Source organism: Trichechus manatus, unplaced genomic scaffold, assembly GCF_000243295.1.
Source record: "Trichechus manatus latirostris isolate Lorelei unplaced genomic scaffold, TriManLat1.0 scaffold00176, whole genome shotgun sequence".
NCBI lineage: Eukaryota > Metazoa > Chordata > Mammalia > Sirenia > Trichechidae > Trichechus > Trichechus manatus.
In genome coordinates, this window is record NW_004444112.1 from 4,164,433 (window position 1) to 4,187,811 (window position 23,379).

The 23,379-nt window shown below is 45.1% G+C and overlaps 1 protein-coding gene and 1 pseudogene across 1 annotated transcript in view; both read right to left on the minus strand.

The window, feature by feature from the left end:
- The window catches only part of LOC101349994 (zinc finger protein 135-like), a 46,201-nt gene that overhangs the window by 11,550 nt on the left and 11,272 nt on the right, over positions 1 to 23,379 (minus strand). The window contains 2 exon segments of the mRNA XM_023741206.1: positions 9,212 to 10,220; positions 15,894 to 15,989. Coding sequence (XP_023596974.1) covers positions 9,212 to 10,220; positions 15,894 to 15,989 — 1,105 coding nt within the window.
- Positions 11,484 to 14,917, minus strand: LOC111818978 (urocanate hydratase pseudogene; annotated as a pseudogene).

Genomic DNA, 23,379 nt, shown 5'->3' on the forward strand with positions numbered 1-23,379 from the left:
GCATACCTGGTATGAATCCTACTTGCTCGTGGTGTATTATTTTTTTGATATGATGCTGAATTCTATTGGCTAGAGTTTTGTTAAGAATGTTTGCATCTATATTCATGAGAGATATTGGTCTGTAATTTTCTTGTTTTGTATGCACACATTGTTTTATGGACATGTGCTTTCATTTCACTTGGTTTAATATCTAGGAGTTCAGTTCCTCTGTCAGAGTAGATGAATGTTTAACCTTTTAAGGAACTGACAGTCTGACTTCTAAAGTGTACCAGTTTTAATTACCAACAACAATGTATTAGATTTCCAGTTCCTCCATATCCTCTTCAATACTTGGTATAGTCAACGTTGTTTTGTTTTGTTTAATTTTAATTATTCTAATAGCTGTGTACCTTATTTTTATTATAACTCACATTTCTCTAGTGACTTACGATGTTGAGCAGTTTTCATTTTTTATTTGCCAGCCATGTATCTTCTTTGGTGAAATATTTGTTCGTATGTTTGTTCCTTATTATTGCATTTTGATATTTTTTAATATAATCTCAATTAAAGTCTTGTATTAGATATACTTGCCAGTATGTTTTCCCAGTCTGTAGCTCGTTGTTTCATTATTTTTATGGTGTCTTTCCCAGAAGAAATTCAGAGAAGAAAACTAAGAAGTTCTTAATTTTCATAAAGTCTAATTTATTCATTTGTACTTTTATGGACTGTTCTTTTGATGTCATATATACAAAATAGATGCCTAATTCAAATACAGTTTTTACCATATTTTGCTATGAGTTTTATAGTTTTAGGTTTTATGTTTTTTGTTCTATGATCCATTTTAATTTTTATATTGGTGTGTGATGTGTATCAAATTTTTTTCTTTTTTGAAATTTTAAGTTATGGATACACAACTTCTTTAGCAACACTGGCTTAAAAGACTATCTTTTCTCAATGGAGTTACTTTTGCAACTTTGTTGAAAATCAATTTATCTGATTCTCAACACAGTTGCAAAAGCAATTCCACACACGTATACATATACATCCACTACGAGTCTGTCAGTTTGTTGCACTGTGGTGGCTTGAGTATTGCTGTGATACTGGAAGCTTCGCCACTGGTATTTCAAATACCAGAAGGGTGTCACTCTTGGTGGACAGGTTTCTGCAGACCTTCCAGACTAAGTCAGACTAGGAAGAAGGACCTGACAGTCTACTTCTGAAAAAACTGGCCAGTGAAAACCTTATGAATAGCAGCGGAACACTGTCTGATATAGTGCTGGAAGATAAGCCCCTCAGGTTGGAAGGCACTCAAAATACGACTGAGGAAGAGCTGCCTCCTCAAAGTAGAGTCGACCTTAACGACATGGATGGAGTCAAGCTTTTCGGACCTTCATTTGCTGATGTGGCATAACTCAAAATGGGAAGAAACAGCTGTAAACATCGATTAGTAATCGGAACTTGGAATGTATCAAATATGAATCTACGAAAATTGGGAGTCATCAAAAATGAAATGGAACGCATAAACATTCATATCCTAAGCATCAGTGAGCCAAAATGGACTAGTATTGGCCATTTTAAATCAGATAATCATATGGTCTAGGTCTACTGTGCCAGAAATGAAAATTGAAGAGGAATGGGGTAACGTTCATCATCAAAAAGAACATTTCAAGATCTATCCTGAAATACAACACTGTCAGTGATAGGATAATATCCATACATCTACAAGGATGACCATTTAATATAATTATTATTCAAATTTATGCATCAACCAATAAAGCCAAAAATGAGGAAACAGATGATTTTTACCAACTTCTGCAGTCAGAAATTGATCAAACATGCAATCAAGATGCATTGATAATTACTGGTAACTGGAATGCAAACGTTGGAAACAAAGAAGGAACAATAGTTGGAAAATATGGTCTTGGTGATAGAAATTATGCCGGAGACCGCATGATAGACTTTTGCAAGACCAATGACTTCTTCATTGTAAATACCTTTTTTCAACAACATAAACAGTGACTATGCATATGGACCTCACCGGATGGAGAACACAGGAATCAAATCAACCATATCTATGGAAGAGACAATGGAAAAACTCAACATTGTCAGAACAAGGCCGAGGGCCAGCTGCGGAACAGACCATCAATTGCTCAAATGCAAGCTCAAGTTGAAGTTGAAGAAAATTAAAACAAGTCCAATAGAGCCAAAATACAACTTTGAGTCTATCCCACTTGAATTTGGAGACCATCTCCAGAATAGATTTGATGCATTGAACACTAATGACCAAAGACCAGATGAGTTGTGGGAAGACATCAAGAGCATCATACATGAAGAAAGCAAAAGGTCACTAAAAAGACAGGAAAGAAATAAAAAACCAAAATGGATGTCAGAAGAGACTCTGAAACTTGCTCTTGAACATAGAGTAGCTAAAGTGACTGGAAGAAATGATGAAGTAAAAGAGCTGAACAGAAGATTTCAAAGGGAAGTTCGAGAAGACAAACTAAAATATTACAATGCTATGCAGAAAGACCTGGAGTTAGAAAACGAAAAGGGAAGAACACGCTCAGCATTTCTCAGGCTGAAAGACGTGAAGAAAAAATTCAAGCCTCGATTTGAAGTACTGAGGGATTCTATGGGCAAAATATTGAATGACACAGGAAGCAACAAAAGAAGATGGAAGGATTACACAGCGTCACTGTACCCAAAAGAACTGGTTGACATTCAACCATTTCAGGAGCTAGCATATGCTCAAAACCGATGGTACTGGAGGAAGAGGTCCAAGCTGCACTGAAAGCACTGGCAAAAAACAAGGCTCCAGGAATTGACAGAATACCAGTTGAAATGTTTCAGAAAAAGGCTGCAGTGCTGGAGGTGCTCACTCATCTATGCCAAGAAACTTGGAAGACAGCTACTTAGCCAACCAACTGGAAGAGATCTATATTTGTGCCCATTCCAAAGAAAGGCGATCAAACAGAATGCGAAAATTATTGAACAATATCATTAATATCACACACAAGTAATATTTTGCTGAAGACCATTCAAAAGAGGTTGCAGCAGTATATCAACAGAGAACTGCCAGAAATTCACGCCAGATTCAGAAGAGGATGTGGAACACGGGATATCATTGCTGATGTCATATGGAATTTGGCTGAAAGCAGAGAATACCCAAAAGATGTTTATCTGTGTTTTATTAAGTATGCAAAGGCATTTGACTGTGTGGATCATAACAAACTATGGATAACGCTGCAAAGAGTGGGAACGCCAGAACACTTAATTGTGCTCATGAGGAACCTGTACTTAGACCAAGAGGCATTCATTCAAACAGAACAAGGGAATACTGTGTGGTTTAAAGTCAGGAAAAGGTGTGCGTTAGGGTTGTACCCTTTCACCATACCTATTCAATCTGTATGCTGAGCAGATAATCTGAGAAGGTAGACTATATGAAGAAGAATGGGGCATCAAGATTAAAGGAAGACTCATTAACAACCTGCAATATACAGATGACACACCCTTGTTTGCTGAAAGTGAAGAGGACTTGAAGCACTTACTGATGAAGGTGAAGATCAACGACCACAGCCTTTAGTATAGATTGCACCTCAACATAAAGAAAACAAAACTCCTCACAACTGGAACAGTAAGCACCATGATAAACAGAGAAATATAAAGGTTGTAAAGGATTTCATTTTTCCACAATCAACAGAAGTCAAGAAATCAAAAGACGCATTGCATTGGGAAAATCTGCTGCAAAAGACTTCTTCAAAGTGTTAACAAGCAAAGAGGTCACTTTGAGGACTAAGGTGTGCCTGACACAAGCCATGGTGTTTTCAATTGCCTCATATGCAAGTGAAAGCTGGACAATGAATAAGGAAGACCACAGAAGAATCCATGCCTTTTAATTATGGTGTTGGCAAAGAATACTGAATATATACTGCCATAAGAATGAACAAATCTGTTCTGGAAGAAGTACAGCCAGAATGCTCATTAGAAGCAAGGATGGCGAGACTTCATCTCACATACTTTGGACATGTTACCAGCAGGGACCAGTCCCTGGAGAAGGATATCATGCTTGATAAAGCAGACAGTCAGTGAAAAAGAGGAAGACCCTCAATGAGATGAATCGACACAGTGGCTGCAACAATGGGCTCAAGCATGACAATCGTGAGGATGGCGCAGGACACGGCAGTGTTTAGTTCTGTTGTACACAGGGTCGCTATGAGTCAGAACCAACTCGAAGGCACCTAACAACAACATGCATTTGATCTATAGATCAATTTAGAAATAGTATCTAAATGTTGAGTGCTTCAATTCATAAACATAACTGTCCTTTTATTTAGACCTTAATTTTTGTCAGCAATCGTTTTTGTTTTTTTTTAATTTTCTGTGTATAGGTCTTGTAACCAACAGGGTTAAACTCTTCCCTCTCTTCCCATCATACCTGGGTCTGTGAGTTCCTGATAAGGCATTCTGTGTAGCAGCTCAAGGCTGTCTTACTGCTTCTCTGCTCAAGGCTGCTTCACTACCATCCGCCACCAACTCCATTCAGACATGAGCAATAAGCCGCAAAGCTGTCCTTAAATGAAGTTCATGTCATATCCCCCCAAAAACACATGCCCCCTAGCTGCCATATTGCACCCCCACACACTACATTTCTATACATGTTAGTTCCTGGAATTGCCCATCTATTCCCAGAAACTTCACATATTATGCATAAATTCCCAATCCTGAACCCTATAACTGCCCTAGAATCCCAAAACTCAGAGAGCTTGATTTGAGACTTAGTCTCAGAGCTCCTTGCTTGACTGGCTTGCAATGTAGTCTACTTTCTCTTTCTCAAAGTCCTGGTGTCTCTCAGTTGACTCGAGGGGTCCTGCTGGGCAGGACCCACCCGCATCATATTAGTCTTACATATCTTCTTTATCTATAAATATTTTATATATGTGATATATAATGTTTTACTTTAATTTCCATTTATCCATTGCTATTACACAGAATTACAAAGTTTTGTATATTATTCTTGTATCTTGAAAACGTTAAGTCTCAGGAAGGTGGGCGGGAGAGAAAGGATGTTACAAAGGGGTAACAAATGAGTAATGCTAACAAGAGCTGACATTTGAGCATATCCAAACACCACCAGGCAGTTGACAACACCGTGTCGTCTGATCGGCACACCAGCCCCAGGAGGTAGTTCCGTCCACACTCTCTCTCTTTTCACAGATCAAGGAGCCCAGGCTTCCAACGGTGATTAGATTACCCAGATCGTTGTTGTTGTTAGTCACCATTGAGTCAATTCTGACTCCTGGTGACCCCATGTGTGCAGAGTAGGGTATTCAAGGCTGTGAACTTTCGGTAGCAGATCACCAGGTCTGTCTTTTAAGGGACCCTTGGGTGCGTATGAACCGCCAACCTTTCAGTTAGTAGTACAGTGCTTAATCATTTGTGCCACCCAGAAACTTCTTCCCCAGTTTACTCATTGTCATCGAGTTTATTCCAATTCATAGCAACCATACAGGACAGAGTAGAACTGTCCATAAAGTTTTCTAGGCTGTCATCTTTACAGAAAGGAGCTCTGGTTGCACAGTGGTTAAGCTATTGACTGCTAAATGAAAGGTCTGTGGTTCAAACCTACCAGCCCCTCCATGGAAGAAAGATGTGGCAGTCTGCTTCTGTAAAGATTACAGATTTGGAAACCCCACGGGGCAGTTCTACTCTGTCCTATAGGATCACTATGAGTCAGAATCGACGGCAATTGGCAAATTATATGAAAGCAGACTGCCACATCCTTCTCCCGCAGGGCAGCTGGTGAGTTCGAACTACCAACCTTTTGGTTAGCAGCCAAATGCTTAACCACTGTGCCACCAGGGCTCCTTTTGCCCACTTTACAGAGGAGAAAACCAAGGCCCCCAAAGACCCCTGAGTTGCCTTGAGTCATGGCTGGGATGTAGCATAGCTGGGAACGAAGCCCACAGACCTGCACCTCTACCCCACAGGCCTCCTGCCCAGTGTCACTGAACATGGTCAGGGCCAGGGCTCCTTCTGTCTTGGCTAAACAAGGCTATGGACAACTCAACTGCCCATTTTAACCATCACAGGGACAAGGAGGAGACCTAATTTTTCTGTGTCTCAGAAAACAGCACTTTGGCTTCTCTCATGCAAAGCAATCTAAACAGGAGTCCAGGCCATACTTCACACTCCCACAAGTGGGAAGGGTTATCTCTTGCGCACTGAGGGAGGGGAAGAAGGGTCATTCCTAAGCTGAGGTCTCGCCTCCTCATCCCATCCATCCACATATCCTGTCACTTCTGCCTCCTCGCAAGTCCCAGGTCACCCTCTCCCACCACCGCCAATGCCACCATGCTAGGACAGTTTGCCATCAACTCACTGTTGGAACCTACATTGGCCATCACCCACACACTAATGGAAAGGTCGGCAATTCGAACCCACCCAGTGACTGTATGGGAGAAAGACCTGGCGATGTGCTCCTGTGAAAGATTACAACAAAGAAAACCCTATGGGGCAGTTCTACTGTCCCATGTAGTTGCTATGAGTCGGAATTGACTCGATGGCAACTAACAACGCCGAAGAGGTGTAAAACAAAGCAGATAGTGTCCCAACCTACTGACCAAGCCCATTGCTGTGGAGTTAATTCAGACTTACAACGACCGTATAGGACAGTAAAACTGCCCCATAGTTTCCAAGGCTGTAATCTTTACAGAAACAGACTGCCACATCTTTGTCCCATGGAGCCGCTGGGTGGGTTTGAACCACTGACCTTTCCGTTAGCAGCTGAGCGCTTAACCACTGTGCCACCACAGCTCCTGGTGATGTCCTGGTTCTGCTTAATTTCTTCCTCAGCTGCCTCCCAGAGCAGTTAGAACAAAACCTAGATTTCTCATTACGACCTATGAAGCCCTGTCAGTCTTGTCCTGCCCCCCTCTAGACACGCATGATGTTCCCTTTGCCAGTAATGCTCTTTCCCACCTTGAACCTGGCTAAGGCTCCTTCATCGTTCATGGGGTGCACACGTCTCCTTATCTTCACCTCCTCTTCCCATGCTTGAACATCCGTCTTGCCACGCTGACAGAAAAGAGATGCCCGGGAGAAGTGACAGAACCAAGGTAACCTGGTTCATGACAGGCACAGTTCAGAAGGGCTGGAATCCCGATGTAGCCCAGTATCCAAGCACTTAGCCACCAGACCACGCTTCCAAAGGCACATCTGTCCTCCCACTCCCAAGTCTTGCTTTTTAATATTTTATCGTATTTTTGGTGAAAATACACACAGCAAAACAGGTTCCTATTCAACAGTTTCTTCAAATAATGTTCCAAGATATTGGATACAATCTTCAGTTTGTCAACATTCTCATTATTTCCATTCTAGCTGTTCCACCCCCATTAATTTAGTCTCACTGCCTCCCCGCCCCAACCCCCACCCCGGCCAAACTTCTCATCTGTGCTTTAGAGTAACTGTTGTCTGTTTGGTCTCAAATAATTTTTTAAAAACCACTGTTCTCAAGGGTGAAATTCTTTACTTTTAGAGCTAACCTGTTAACACTAGTTCCTGACTTACAATGGGGTTCCGTTCTGATGACTCCATCGTAAGTTGGTTCTGATATAAGTCTAATACCTCATTGTTTTTTAGTTTTCATTATTGTATCTTTTTATTATCAGTATCTTTACAAATTCGATCTCTGAACATCTGCAAGTGAACACCTGAGAATGATAACATCAGCAACGTAAGCAAATTACACGCTGCAACATTGTATGTAGTACGTATTCCTAATGATAAGATGTACAATTAAAAAAAGGGCGGTTGTAAGTGCAGTGCATTGTAGCTCGAACACGTTGTACGTTGGAGATTACCTGTATTTAGTTAAAAGATGACTTTAGGAGATTGTTTCTGCTCAAGGCTTAAAGCTTATCTCAGGGCAATAATCTGGGGTCTCTTCCACCTCCAAGTTTTGACCCTGCTCTTCATGTTGTTCTGTGAGGACGATGGTACACTGTTGTCATAGCACAGATGAGTTGCCTGATCGTACCTGTGTTTTCATGTGTGTTTCCTACCCTAGATGGTGAGCTCTTGCCCTGCTCAAAGGCAAGGCCCATGTCTCCAACACCCATGTGTCCCACTGCCCAGGACAATGTGTGTGGTTGTGTGGATGAGGAGCAGCCTCTCACGACTCTTGCCCACCATACGAGCAACAGCAGAGCTGACCCCTTGAACACAGAAGAGTGGACGGTGAGGGAGCAAAGCCCAGGGGCTCCTTCCTCCACTGGACTGCCTGTCACTCCTGCTTTGGGACAAACAGAGGCTCAGGTCTCTGTGTGGGCCATGTTATACCAAACAGTCCTCAGCTGTGGAAAGAAAGGCTCTTTTCTGAGAACCACAGAGTGTTTGGGGAGCAAGATCAGCCTCCAATCCCTGCAGTGCAGAGGTTCCGCTAGGGGTAGAACCATGCTTACAGCACAGCCTGGGCACCTGAGGAAAGAAGGGGTTTCTCTTCCACATGAATCGCCAGATGTTATGTTTAAGATTTTTTTCTCTAGCCTGATGACTTGCCACAGTTGATACTTGTTATTTTGTTTTTGTTGTTGATTTGTGACTTAGGAGACCCAGTGTGCGACAGAGTAGAACTGCCCCATAGGGTTTACTTGGCTGTGATCTTTACAGAAGCAGATTACCAGGTCTTTCTTCCAAGGTGCCGCTGGGTGAGTTCGAACCTCCAACCTTTCGATTAGCAGCTGATTGCTTAACCATTGTGCCACCAAGGCTCCTAGACATGTGTACATATATGTATACACACACACATATATATGCCAGGCAACTTTTCATTCTGTTATTCATAAGGTCATCATGAGTCACAGGAGCTGGCTTGACAGCAACATACATATACACACGTGTATATATATAATACGTATAAATATGTTATACATATATATTTACAAATGTTATATATATGTACTGTATGTAAATGTATGTTTACATATACTACATATATTGTTGTTGGGTACCATCAAGTAGATTCTGACTCATAGTGACCCCTTGTGACAGAGTAGAACTGTCTCACAGGGTTTACTTGGCTGTGATCTTTATGGAAGCAGAGTGCCAGGCCTCTCTTCCAAGGTGCTGCTGGGTGGGTTCAAACCACCAACATTTTAGCTAGTAGCTGAGCATAAACCATTGGTGTGCTACCCAGGGATCTTCACGGTCCTTGTTATTTTAACAAGGTCTTTGCCTGACATGAATTCTCTGATGCCGACTGAGGTCTGCCTTCTGATGAAAGGCCTTCCCACACTGTGTACACTCATAGGGCTTCACCCCACCATGAATCTTCCGGTGGGTACTGAGGGATGAGCTATAGCTGAAGGACTTCCCACATTCGCTGCACTGGTAGGACTTCATCTGCGAGTGGCTCGTCTTGTGTCGGCTGAGGGAAGAGCTGTCGCAGAAGGCCTTCCCACACTCGCTGCACTCAAAGGGTTTCTCTCCCGTGTGGGTCCTGCTGTGCCGAATGAAATCAGAATTGTGGCTGAAGGCCTTCCCGCACTCGTTGCACATGTAGGGCTTCTCCCCAGTGTGAGTCCGCTGGTGGTCAGTGAGATGGGACCGGCGGGTGAAGGACTTCCTGCACTCGTCACACTCATAGGGCTTCACGCCACTGTGAATCCGCTGGTGCTCTGTGAGGTGGGACCTGCGGCTGAAGGCCTTCCCACACTCGATGCATGCATAGGGCTTCTCCTTGGTGTGGTTGCTGCAGGGTCGCGTGGCAGCTGCCCCCTCAAGAAAGGCTTTGCCGCACTTGCTGTATTCCGGTGGCTTCGCACCAGCCTGAGTCCATTGACTTCGCACGAAAAGATTCTTGTCAAACATGTCCTGTTCCTTGCACTTGTGTGGGTTCTTCCCTCCATGAATCAAGCGGTCTTGGCCTGTCTCATGTGAGTCACACTCATAGAGAGCATCTCCTGGAGGGACTCGTTCCTGTGAATCCTCAGAGCACAGAATGTCACCTGTCTCCATGTCGTCACATTCAGGGCTCATCTCCCCAGAGGAGGTTTCCTTCTGGGGGGCTCTCCTTGTCCTCAATTGGCCTCTCTGTATTTCTGATGGTCTTTCCCATCTCCTGGATCGCCCCAACCTGGAATCACCAGAGTCTCCCTCAGTCAGTCGCCCATGGAGTGAAGGTCCCTCAGACAAAGCCAGGTAAGAAAGTGTTGGCTCAGTGGTGTCCAGTTTTGCTCTGTCACCTGAAGGGAATCCAATAAAGGGCCCTGTTAGTGATGCCAACGTAGATGAAACAAAGTACGTCAGGGTGAAAAGGAAGATGCAAGCAGTGTCTCTTGTGCCTGCTGAGTTTTGCCATCTCTGAAACTCAGGTTTGCAGTTTCTTTCTTTGCTGGTCCTTGGACTCTTGACACCTTTAAAGGGGAAGTAGTGAGGAGGCAGGGGACAGAGGGATGGAGGGCAGCCCTCTCCTCACTGTCCAGAGAGGGGCTGGGTGGACAGAACAGCAGTGACATTGTGTGTGCTGGGTTTGCTCTAAGAAACAATGTCCCTCCAAGATACAACAATCGGTCTCTAATCGCCTGGAGCAACAGGGAGGAGATCTGGGAAACAGAGAAGGAAACAGACTACAGGTCTAATTGCCTCCATGAACTACTACCTCCTTTGCCATGAGACCAGAAGAAATGGATGGTGCCTAGCTACCATTACTGAACACTTTGATCAAGGATCCAATAGTTGGATCCAATAGTTGGATCCTTGATCAAAGGGACAGAAAAAAATGTGGAACAGAATTTCACATTCTTACTGGAAACCAAGACTTACTGGATACATTGTGACTGGAGGAACCTTAAATCTATTACCTAAAAACAACTTTTTGTGTGTGTGTGTGTGTGTGTGTGTGTGTGTGTGTGTGTGTGTGTGTGTGTTACATTGCATTTTATTTGCTTATTTCCCATCTAGGTTATTCCCTAGACTCTCCCAGGGCAAGAGCATGATGTCGTGCATTTTTGTCCCCCCGCCCCCCCAACAGCCTGGGGCACTGAGGTACGGGAAGCGCTTGGGTGAACAAATGTCTGGGTAAGGAAGTGAACGGATGGATGCAGGAGGTGCGGTGAGGTGCTGAAACACCGCAACAAAGTCTGCCCATGTGTAGGAGGAGGGGGTGCGAGGCTCAGATTAGACCCATACATGCAGGCTCAGTGATAACCATCCATGTCCAACAGCACTCCTGGAGTGCAGACCACGGCAGCCACGCAGTCATGCCAAGTGGCTTCACCTGGCTGTGCCTCGCTGGCCCTCCAGAGTGGCTGTGAGGCTGAGGAGAGACGGCAGAGCGCTGCCATGGGCTGAGGGTGCATCCTTAGCCGGCATGAGACCTGCTGCTTCCTGGCTGTGTGTGAAGCAAGGGGAGGAAAGTGTGCAGCAGAAGGGGGGAAGGGTCATGTGGCTGTGTGTTGAGGCCTGGGACCAAGGGTGAAAATGACTGAAGGGGCCACGGCCAGCTCTCAGGCCACTTGGGGCTGCAGGGCCTTCTGGAGCAGGTGCTCATCCGCCACCTCGTGTGGGAGTGTCACCACCAAGCCCTTGTTCTCTTGCATCGTCTGGCAGATGATATCATAGGCCTTCCGATTTCCAGACCAGCAGCGCCGGGCCACCCCATTGGAGACATCCCAGCTGAGCATCGCCTTGGCTCTCTGCTCAGCTTCTTTGGTTCCGTCCAGCACAAGGCCAAACCCCCGCATTGATCACCTCACCCCAGCCCACGCCCCCTCCGTTGTGAAGTGCTACCCAGATGGCTCCTCGAAAGGCATCTCCCACGAAGTTCTGCACAGCCATGCCTGCACAGAAGGCAGAGCCATCGTAAATGTTGGAAGTCTCCCTGAAAGGGCTGTCCATGCCACTCACATCATGGTGGTCTCAGCTCAGGACCACTGGTGCCTTGATCTTCCCCTGGGCAACGGCATGGTTGATGGCCACCGCAATGGCTACACAGCCCTTCTGGTCAGAGTACAGGATCCTCGCCTGCGAGCCCACCACCAGCTGGTGCTTGGCAGCCTCATGGATCCAGCGGATGTTGTCCATATACTGCACCTTCACGGACGAGTTCACTCCACCAGCAATGGCCTCTTCCAGCACAGACGTGGCCAGCCGGTCTGTGACAGCCAGGTCCTGGGGGTCCCCTGACGTGCACACCCAGCAGAAAGGCCCAAATCCCTGGGAGAAGATGTCCCCCATAATGTGCTGGACATACGAGGGGTAGTGAAATTCTGTCTTATTGGCCCGTTTCTTCTCCACGTCAGCTCCTGCTCACTGGGCCTCCAAGAGGAAGGCGTTGCTGTAGTCCCAGAAGAAGAAGTTCTCCTGAGCCAACCTGTTGATGGCTGAGACCTGCCTCCTCAGGCTCTCCTGCATCAGGCTCTTGAATGCTTCAGGGTTGGAGGCCAGGAGGTTCTGGGCCTCCAAGAAGCCAAGCTGCACAGAGTAGTAGCCACCATTGAAGGGGGTGTGAGAAGATGTCTGATCTGACCAAGGTCCACCAGGAGATCCCGTTGAATCCAGCTCATGTACCAGGTGCTCTCAAAGATCCACCACGTTGCCATGGTAGCCAAGGCTGAGCACCTCCTTCTTTTTCCTTGCTTCCCTGAGCCTCTGGATGCAGTGGTCCAGGCTGTCAGTCACCTCCATCATCCAGCCTTGCTTGTGGTGCTTCTCAAGCGCTACTTTATCCACCTCTGCTATCACCCCAATGTACCACACAATGACGGCAGCCTTGGCCTGGGCCCCACTCATTCCACCGAGTCCAGAGGTGACAAAGACCTTCCCAGCCAAGTCCTCGATGCCCAAGTACCGGCACCCGGCGTTTAGCAGGGTGAGGACTGTGCCGTGGACGATTCCTTGGGGACCAATGTAGCAGTAGCTGCCTGCTGTCATCTGACCATACATCGTGACTCCTAAGGCAAAGAGCTTCTCATACGCTGCCCTGGAGAAGTAGTTGGGAATGACCATTCCGTTAGTGATGACCAGTTGCGGGGCGTCAGGCTTGCTAGGGAAGAGGTCCAGAGGATGTACACTGTACATGACCAAAGTTTGCCCCTCTGTCATCTGTGCCAAGCAGGACATGACTAGCCAGAACTGAGCCAAGTTGTTGAACACCTGCCTACTTCCTCCATAGGTCACGAGCTCCTGGGGAAACTGAGCCACCACTGGGTCCAGGTTGTTCATGATCATGTACATGATGGCTGCAGCCACCTTGGTCCGGCACAGGTACTGCTCGACGGGGTAGGCCCTCGTTTCAATATTGCAGCAGAACCGGTACATGCAGATGTGCCCATACAGACGCAGCTCTTGGGCAAACTCAGGGGCCAGCAGCTCCTGGACGTGCGCAAGCAAGCAGTGAAGAGCATTCCTCAGCACCAGCTTTTGAGACTGAAGCAGCTCGACTTCCTGTGTCCCTTGTTTCTTCAGCTTCTGCTTCCTATGGCTTCTTGGCCCTCGGGCCTCATGCCCGCATCTGCCCTGCTGGGGCAAGTGTTCCAAAGCTCAGGAGCTCCATCGGTATAAGTGACCGGAGGCACCCCACTCCACCGGAAAGCCTCGTGCACACAGACACTCAGCTCTCTCGCTCTGTGGGTCGGCAAGCCTAGCTCCACCGGTAAGTGCCCAGAGGCACCCCGCTCCACCAGGAAGCCTCCTGCTCACAGGCACTCAGCTCTCTCGCTCCGTGGGTCAGCTCCAGTGCCGTCTTTCACCGGTCTCCTGGTTCTGCTGCTGCTGCTTCTCTGCTGCTGTAGGTTCTCTGCTGCTGCTGGTCCTCTGTCACTGCCACACATCTATCCATTCACAGTTTTAAAACCGCTTCCACATTTTAGGTATCTGTTAGAGCAGCACCCCACTCTCTTGGTACCAAATTCTGTCTCAGTCATCTAGTGCCACCATAACAGAAATACCACAAGTGGATGGTTTCAACGAAGAGAAATTTATTTCCTCACAGTCAATGTAGGCTAAAAGTCCAAATTCAGGGCGTCAGCTCCAGGGGAAGCCTTTTTCTCTCTCTGTCGGCCTTCTCATCAATGTTCCCTCGGACTAGGAGCTTCTCAGCACAAGGACCACAGTCCAAAGGATGCGCTCTGCTCCCGGAACTGCTTTCTTGATGGTATGAGGTACCCCCTGGAAACTTTTAGGTCTTGAACCGAGACTATCACATGAAGTCACCTTTAAACTAAACAAAAATTTAGCTCATTTAATAAAGAATGTTCACCTTGAGCATTGCACTCTTTTAAAGAATTATCTATATGGGATTAAATAAACAAGGGTAACTAAAACACAGACAAGGATTTTAAGGGGTAGACAGCCTGGGTTAACAGTGGTGAAACAATAGGGGCAGAGTCAGGGAGAATGCTGACACAATGTGAAGAATGTAACCACTGTCAATGAACTGTACCTGTAAAAATTGTTGAGGGGTATATGTTTTGTTGTGTATGTTTTCACCAAAAATAAGAAATATAGGAAGGAAGGGACGAAGGGAGGGAGGGAGAGAGAAAGTGAGGAAGGAAGGAAGAAAAGAAAGACAGAAGAAAGGAAAAGGATGGAAGGGAGGGAGAGAGGAAGAGAGGGGGGAAGGAAGGCAGGCAGTCAGTTCCATGGTGCTACACAAGCCCAGGGAAGGGGACACCTAACCCAGCCAGATAAGAGCGAGAAAGAGACGTGTCAGAGGTGCCTTATAAGCTGAGTCGTAAAGGAGAAGTAGGTATTACCATGTATAGAAATGGGGACACTGCAGGCAAAGGAGACAGAATGTCCAGAGAGAATCCTGGATGCCCAGGGAATTGTAGCGGCAAAAGAGGATGGTGGGAGCATGGAGACAAAGGCAGGCAGGGAACGATACAGCACTGAGTCCCAGGGTTCTGATGCAAGTGACAGTGAGGATGGCCACTGCCATGCCCAGGACAGGGTCAACATGGCGGAGGAGGAGGAAGATCTAGGGGGATGTATTACACCTACTGTACACAAGGAAACACTAGGAGAATGGATAGCAAATTAGACAAGATCTAGAGAAATTATAAACATGTACCTCAAGATAGTAAAGAAAACCTATAAAAATGGAGAAATTACTAACATAAAGTTGTCAATTCTCCCCTAAATCGATCTACACATTCACTGTTGTTATTATAAGGTGCCATCAAGTCTATTTATGACTCATAAAAACCCACTGCCACTGAGTTGATTCCGACTCACAGTGACTCTACAGGACAGAGTAGAACTGCCTCATGGGGTTTCCAAGGCTGTCATCTTTATGGAAACAGACTGCCACATCTTTCTCCCACGGAGCAACTGGTGGGTTTGAACTGCTGACCTTTCAGTTAGCAGTGGAGTACTTCACCACTGTGCCACCAGGACTCCCGTCATACATACATAAGTAAATAAATTTGGACTACAAAGCCCTACAGTTCCTACTAGGAACAAGAAACAGAAGTACAGAGTCTTTATTTTCAGCAGGAATTTGGTCCAAGCCTGGGACATCAGTGTTTGGGGCATGGAGAAGGTTTGAAGTGATGGCTGAGCGGCTGGGGGAGCAGGTGCGGGAGGCTGAGGTGATCAGAGGCACAGAACAGATGTGGGCAGACCTGCCAGGAGCTCAGGGAGGGGGGTGGACACAGGTTCAGGAGACATATCTGATGAGAAATGGACAGGAGGTAAGCTGGATGTGAGGTCTGACAGAGGCCAATGTCTAGAGGGACTGTTGTTGCTCAAGGTCATTCCTGGCCTTCACTTCTTGGGTGGAAGGGCCATTTATTAAAACTAGGGTCCCCAGGAAGGACATAGCATGAAGCTTCCTGTAGAATTCCAGAGGCTGTGCCTCACTCCCAGTCAGCAGGGTGCAGCAACCCTCACCTGCTTGGGTCTCAGTCACTCACCTGGACAGGTGCCTTGGGAGGGACCTCTCTTCACCACCCATAGCTCCTGCCTGTGCTCCAGTAGGTCAATCAATTCTGGTTTAGGCACAGGACGCCCTGTTTGTGGAGAAATAAGACACAGGTGTTTTGGTAAACACACACACACAAAAAAAAGAAAAACCTCTACGGAGGAGTCCCTGGGTGATGCAAAGAGTTAAGTACTCAACTATTAGCTGATTGGTTGGCGGTTCAAACCCAACCAGAGGCACCTTAGAAGAAAGGCCTGAGGATCTGCTTCTGAAACATCACAGCCTTGACAACGCTAGAGAGCACAACTCTACTCTGCACAAATGAAGTCGCCATGAGTCAGAATGGATTTGTCAGTAACTAACGAAGATAAAACATGGTATTCAGGACTGAGACACTTTCCAACTGATGTTGCTCCCATGTACTCAAAGCCCTGTGGTGCAAATGGTTAAGCACTCAGCTGCTATCCAAAAGATTGGCAGTTTGAACCCTCCAGCAGCTCCGCAGGAGAAAGATCTGGTGATCTGCTTTCATAAAGATTACAGCCAAGAAAACCCCATGGGGCAGTTCTACTCCGTCACACGGGATTGCTATGAGTCAAAATTGACTCGGTGGCACCCAACAACAATGCAAAGAAAATGACCTATGACCTGGAAGTTAAGGGAACCAGCACGATCTTTGGGGCTGCAGAGGTGAAGAGGATAGTGCTGCCTATCTACACAACATTCTTTCTGCTTGGTCTCTATCCTACACACTGTCCAGGTGCACACTCTTCACAGTACCCATGGGATGCTAGGAAGGTGACACCTCCTTCGAGAGCTGTTTTCTAATTCATCGAAAGTCCAACACGAAAAACCAAACCCATTACTCCACGAGCTTCCTTGGCTGTAATCTTTTTTCTTTTCAGAATTTGAGATTTTTAAAATTTTTTTATTTTTTACCAAATACGGTTTCGTTGCTTACATTTTATTTTGTTGTTGTTGTGAATATACACAGCAAAACATACACCAATACAACAGTTTCTACATGTACAATTCAGTGACATTGATTACATTCTTTAAGTTGTACAAGCATTCTTACCCTCCTTTTCTGAGTTGTTCCTCCCCCATTAACATAAACTCACTGCCCTTACGTTTCCTATCTAATCTTTCAAGCTGCTGTTGTTTAATATCTTTTAAGAGATATTAAAAGAGCATAATGCTCAAGGAAGTCATTTTTTACTAGTTAAGCTAAACTATTGCTTTGTTTTAAGGAGACTTCAGGGGACATTTCTGGTTTAAGGTTTACAGAGTATCTTGGGGCAATAGTTTCAGGCATTCATCTAGCCTTCATGGCTCCAGAAAGTCTGGACTCCATGAGAAGTTCTCTTCTATATTTTGTCGCCTTTGATCAGGATTCTTCTACAGAATCTTTGATCAAAATGTTCACTAATGGTATTGGCTGTAATCTTTACGGAAGCAGATTTCCAGGTCATTTCTTCCATGGTGCCACTGGGTGGGTACAAACCACCAAACTTTAGGTTAGTTGTTCTTGTTAGGTGCTGTCGAGTAGGGTCTGACTCATAGCAACCCTATGTACAACAGAACGAAAACACTGCCCCGTCCTGCACCATCCTCACAATCGTTGTTATGCTGGAGCCCATTGTTGCAGCCAGTGGGTCAGTCCATCTCATTGAGGGCCTTCCTCTTTTTCGCTGACCCTCTACTTTACCAAGCATGATGTCCTTCTCCAGGGACTGGCCCCTCCTGATAACGTGCATATGAGACAAAGTCTTGCCATCGTTGCTTCTAAGGAGCATTCTGGCTGTACTTCTTCCAAGACAGATTTGTTCGTTTTTCTGGCAATCCATGGTATGTTTAATACTCTTCACCAAAACCATAATTCAAAGGCATCAATTCTTCTTTTGTCTTCCTTATTCACTGTCCAGCTTTCACATGCATATGAGGCAACTGAAAACACCATGGCCTGGGTCAGGTGCACCTAAGTCCTCAAAGTGACATCTTTGTTTTTTAACACTTAAAGAGGTCTTTTGCAGCAGATTTGCCCAACGCAATGCAATGTTCCATTTCTTGACTGCTATTTCCATGGGCGTTGATTGTGAATCCAAGTAAAATAAAATCTTTGACAACTTCAATCTTTTCTTGGCTTATCATGATGTTGCTTATTGGTCCAGTTGTGAGGACTTCTGTTTTATGTTGAGGTGCAATGCATACTGAAGGCTGTGGTCTTTGATCTTCATCAGTAGGTGCTTCAAGTCCTCTTCACTTTCAGCAAGCAAGGTTGTGTCATCTGCATACTGCAGGTTGTTAATGAGTCTTCTTCCAATCCTGATGCCCCATTCTTATGCATATAGTCCAGCTTCTCCGATTATCTGCTCAGCATACAGACTGAATAAGTATGGTGAAAGGATACAACCCTAACACCCACCTTTCCTGACTTTAAACCACACAGTATCCCCTTGTTTTGTTTGAATGACTGCCTCTTGGTCTATGTATAGGTTCCTCATGAGCACAATTAAGTGTCCTGGAATTCCTATTCTTCGCAATGTTACCCATAATTTCTCAAGATCCACACAGTCGAATGCCTTTGCATAGTCAACAAAACACAGGTAAACATCTTTCTGGTATTCTCTGCTTTCAGCCAAAATCCATCTGACATCAGCAGTGATATCCCTGGTACCACATCCTCTTCTGAATCTGGCTTGAATTTCTGGCATTTCCCTGTCGATGTACTGCTGCAGCCACTTTTGAATGATCTTCAGCAAAATTTTACTTGTGTGTGATATTAATGATATCGTGTGATAATTTCTGCATCCTGTTGGATCACTTTTCTTTGTAATGGGCACAAACATGGATCTCTTTCAGTTGGTTGGCCAGGTAGCTATCTTCCAAATTTCTCGGCATAGACAAGTGAACACTTCCAGTGCTGCATCAGTTCGTTGAAACATCTCAATTGGTATTCCATCAATTCCTGGAGTCTTGTTTTTTGAAAATGCCTTCAGTGCAGCTTGGACTTCTTCCTTCAGTATCATCAGTTCTTGATCATTTGCTACGTCCTGAAATGTCTGGATGTCGACCAATTCTTTTTGGTACAGTGATTGTGTATTCCTTCCATCTTCTTCTGATGCTTCCTGCGTCATTTAATATTTTCCCCATAGAATCTTTCAATATTGCAACTTGAGGCTCGAAATTTTTCCTCAGTTCTTTCAGCTTGAGAAATGCTGAGCGTGTTCTTGCCTTTTAGTTCTCTAACTCCAGGTCTTTGCACATTTCATTATAATACTTTACTTTGTTTTCTTGAGCTGCCCTTTGAAATCTTCTGTTCAACTCTTTTATTTCATCATTTCGCTTTAGCTATTCTACGTTCGAGGCAAGCTTCAGAGTCTCTTCTGACATCCATTTTGGTCTTTTCTTTCTTTCCTGTCTTTTTAACGACCTCTTGCTTTCTTCATGTATGATACCCTTGATGTCAATTCTACAACTTGTCTCCAGTCATTAGTGTTCAATGTGTCAAATCTGTTCTTGAGATGGTCTCTAAATTCAGGTAGGATATATTCAAAGCTGTACTTTGACTCTCGTGGACTTGTTCTATTTTCTTCAGCTTCAACTTGAACTTGCATATAAGCAATTGGTCTTTTCTGCAGTCAGCCCCTGGCCTTGTTCGAACTGATGATACTGAGCTTCTTCATTGTCTCTTTCCACAGATGTAGTCAATTTGATTCCCAAGTATTCCATCTGGCAAGGTCCATGTGTAGAGTTGCCATCAATGTTGATGAAAAAAATGTATTTACTATGAAGAACTCATTGGTCTTGCAAAATTATATCATGCAATCTCTGGCTTTGTTTCTATCACCAAGGCCATATCTTCCAACTACTGTTTCTTCTTCATTTCCAACTTTCACATTCCAATCATCAGTAATTATCCATGCATCTTGATTGCATGTTGGGTCCATTTCAGACTGCAGAAAGTTGGTAAAAAATCTTCTACTTCTTCATGTTTGGCCTTAGTGGTTGGTGTGTAAATTTGAGTAACAGTTACATTAACTGGTCATCCTTGTAGATGTACAGATATCATCCTATCATTGACAGTGTTATATTTCAGGATAGGTCTTGAAATGTTCTTTTTGATGATGAATGCAATGCCATTCCTCTTCGTTATTCTTGGCATAGTAAATCATATGACTGTATGATTCAAAATTGCAAATATCAGTCTATCAGCTCATTAATGCATAGGATATCAATGTTTATGTGTTCCATTTCATTTTTGATGATTTCCAATTTTTCCTAAATTCATACTTCATACATTCCACGTTCCGATTCTTAATGGATATTTGCAGCTGTTTTTTCCCATTTTGAGTCAAGCCACATCAGCAAATGAAGGCCCCAAAAGCTTGGCTCCATCCACGTCATTAAGGTCAACTTTACTTTGAGGAGGCAGCTCTTCTTCAGTCATATTTTGAGTGCCTTCCAATCTGAAGGGCTCATCTTCCGGCATTTTATCTGACATTGATCTACTGCTATCCATAAGGTTTTCGCTGGCCAACTTTTTCAGATGTAGACTGCCAGGTCTGTGTTAATCTGGAAGCTAAGCTGAAGCCAGTCCACTATAGGTGACTCTGCTAGTATTTGAAATATTGGCAGCATATCTTCCAGTACCTCAGCAACATGCAAGCCACCACAGTAAGATAAATCGAGCACTAACCTTGATTAGGTTAATAATCAAATGAATGCATTCACAACACCCAGGGACCTATAATCTAAGTCAGTGTGTCTCCACCACCCTGTCCATCAGAACCACTGGGCAGGCCTGGTTCTGCCCAAAGAACAAGGGAAACTAAATCTCTGGAGGTGAGGCAAGGAAAGCCATAGTTTTGAAAGCTCCACAGGTGATTCTGGGGCCCAGGAAGGGTGAAAAGTACCAGTCTTCACAACTTGGAAATGACATTGCCTGATTGCTAGTAGTCATTCGGAAGAGAAAGCCTTAAAGTCCCTGGGTGGTGCAAACAGTTTGTGTTCGGCTGGTAACTGGTCGTTTGAACCCACCTATCCAACAGCACCATGGAAGAAAGGCCTAGCTATATTCTTCTGTAAAGACTGCAGCCTAGAAAACCCTATGGAGAAGTTCTACTCTGACACACGTGGGGGTGCCATGAGTTGGAGTCAACTCAATGGTAACTGGTTTTTGGCTTTATTCTTTCATTCATTATGCAAATATTGATTAATGACCTTAGTATAGACTAGTCACTCTTGGCTCTTGGATATCCTAGAAACAAAATTCTGAGCAACTCTTCTGTGAGGGAAGACTACCTAGTAACATCTGAAAGAAAGAAGAAAAGGTGAATATTGGCCTCTTGGAAGACTCTTTGTCTGAAAAATGGAGGTTGCCTCTGTTTGTCCTTGGGTAGCTATCATGGATTGAATTGTGTTCCCTAAAAATGTGTGCTAACTTGGCTAGGCCATGATTCCCAGTATTGTGTGGTTGTCCACCATTTTGTCATCTGATATTGTCCTGCTGTTGTAAATCCTAACCTCTACAATGTTAATGAGGCAGAGTTAGAGACAGTTATGTTAATGAGGCGGGACTCAATCTAGATTATATCTTGAGTCAATTTCTTTTGAGATATTGTAAAAATGGCATGGGGGCAATGTCTGACCTCTTCTAATTTCACAAGGGGGAAGGAGAACTAAGATCAACAGGCTAAGGGTGATTCCTGTGAGGCGGAGGTCAGGCATACCTTCTCTGTCCACCATCTTTACCAATTATGACACCAACTGTCCCTCCCATGACACTCTATGCTTCTCTGCTGGGTTCGATAATTCATTGCAATGGCCACACAGAACTCGCAGACAATAGTCAGGATCATTGGGTTTATTAGGGAAGTAACAGTCACAATTCAGGCTCAGGAAGACTCAAGGTTACAGTTCTTCCATCAGGACAGGCTCTTCTCAGCCATGCTTGCAGGCATGCCTCTCCCTGGCCCTAGGCGTCTACTGGAAGGCACTGAGCTTTCCTGCTCCATTGGCTAGGAAGCCCACTGCGCTGTCTCTTGCTGCCAGGTCTCTGCTGCCAGGTATCTCCCCTGTCACTGCTTCTCACTGTCTTCAGGTTACAGGTTGCTCTCTCTCTAAGTCTCCTGCTTCCAGGAGCTTCTCAGCACAGGGATCCTGGGACCAAAGGACATGCTGGCTCCTGGCTGTTCTTCCTTGGTGGTGGTGGGTTCTTTTCTTTCCTGCCTCTAGCGTGGCTCATTTCAAGCTCAGTGGGATGGCAAAACTGTCCAATCCCTTTGGTGAACCACAATTATCCTATCACACAGTACCACCCAATCGCTTGAGTGGGAGTTACAACACCATGGCTAGAAAGGACACACAAAAGTGATCATCATGCTGCAGGTATAAAAGAGAGAAGCAGGCAGAGAGACAAAGGGACCTCCTACCACCAAGAATGAAGAACCAGGAAGGGAGCACGCCCTTTGGACCTGAGGTTCCTGCGCTGAGAAACTCCTAGACCAGGGGAAGAATGATGACAAGGACCTTCCCCCAAAGGCGATAGAGAAAGCCTTTCCCTGGAGCCGGCACCTGAATTCAGACTTCTAGCCTCCGAGACTGTGAGAGAATAAATTTCTGTTAGTTATAGCGGCACTAGATAACTAAGACAGTGACACAAACAGTTAATGTGCTTAGCTGCTAGCCAAAAGGTTGGCGGTTAGGGCCCACCCAGAAGCTCCATAGAAGAAAGACCTGGCAATCTGCTTCTGTAAAGATTACAGCCAAGAAAACTACGGAGTAGTTCCATTCTGTTAACACATGGCATCTCTTAAGTCACAAATCAACAATAAAATCAACAACAAAAAACAATGGAAGAGAAAGTCTTAATTCTGAGGTGGAAGAAAAAGGTGAGCAAGAGGGTCCCCTGCCCCAGTCACTGCTCAACATCTGGTGGCCCCGTGAGTGACCCAGACATGGACATTCTGCCCTTGGGTTCTGTAAGAAACATCCAAATCCTTCCATGAGGGGACCACGTTTCTTAACCAATGGTCTCTGAGGGATAAAAAGGGACAGCAGGCAGGAGGAGGTGAGACCAGACTCAGTAGATACTGTGCAGACTAGGGCAGAACTCCAGAGGAATGCTCCACCAGCCAGGCCTGGATGAAGAGGACAGAATCAAGAAGGGAGGCTGCAATGAGACCAGAAGAACTGGATGGTGCCCAGCTACCAATACTGAACATTTAGATCAATGATTCTATGGAATAATCCTGATCAAATTGGGGTAAAACACGGAACAGAATTTTCAAATTCTTACAGAATCCAGACTTTCTGGAGCCATGGAGGCCGATGATCCCCTGAAACTACTACCCTGAGGAAATCTTGAGCTGAAACTGTCCCATGAAGTCATCTTTGAACCAAAAAATAGTTTAGCCTGACTAGAAAAGAATGTCTGCATTAAGCACACTATATTCTGCGTCTTAGGCTGGGTTCTC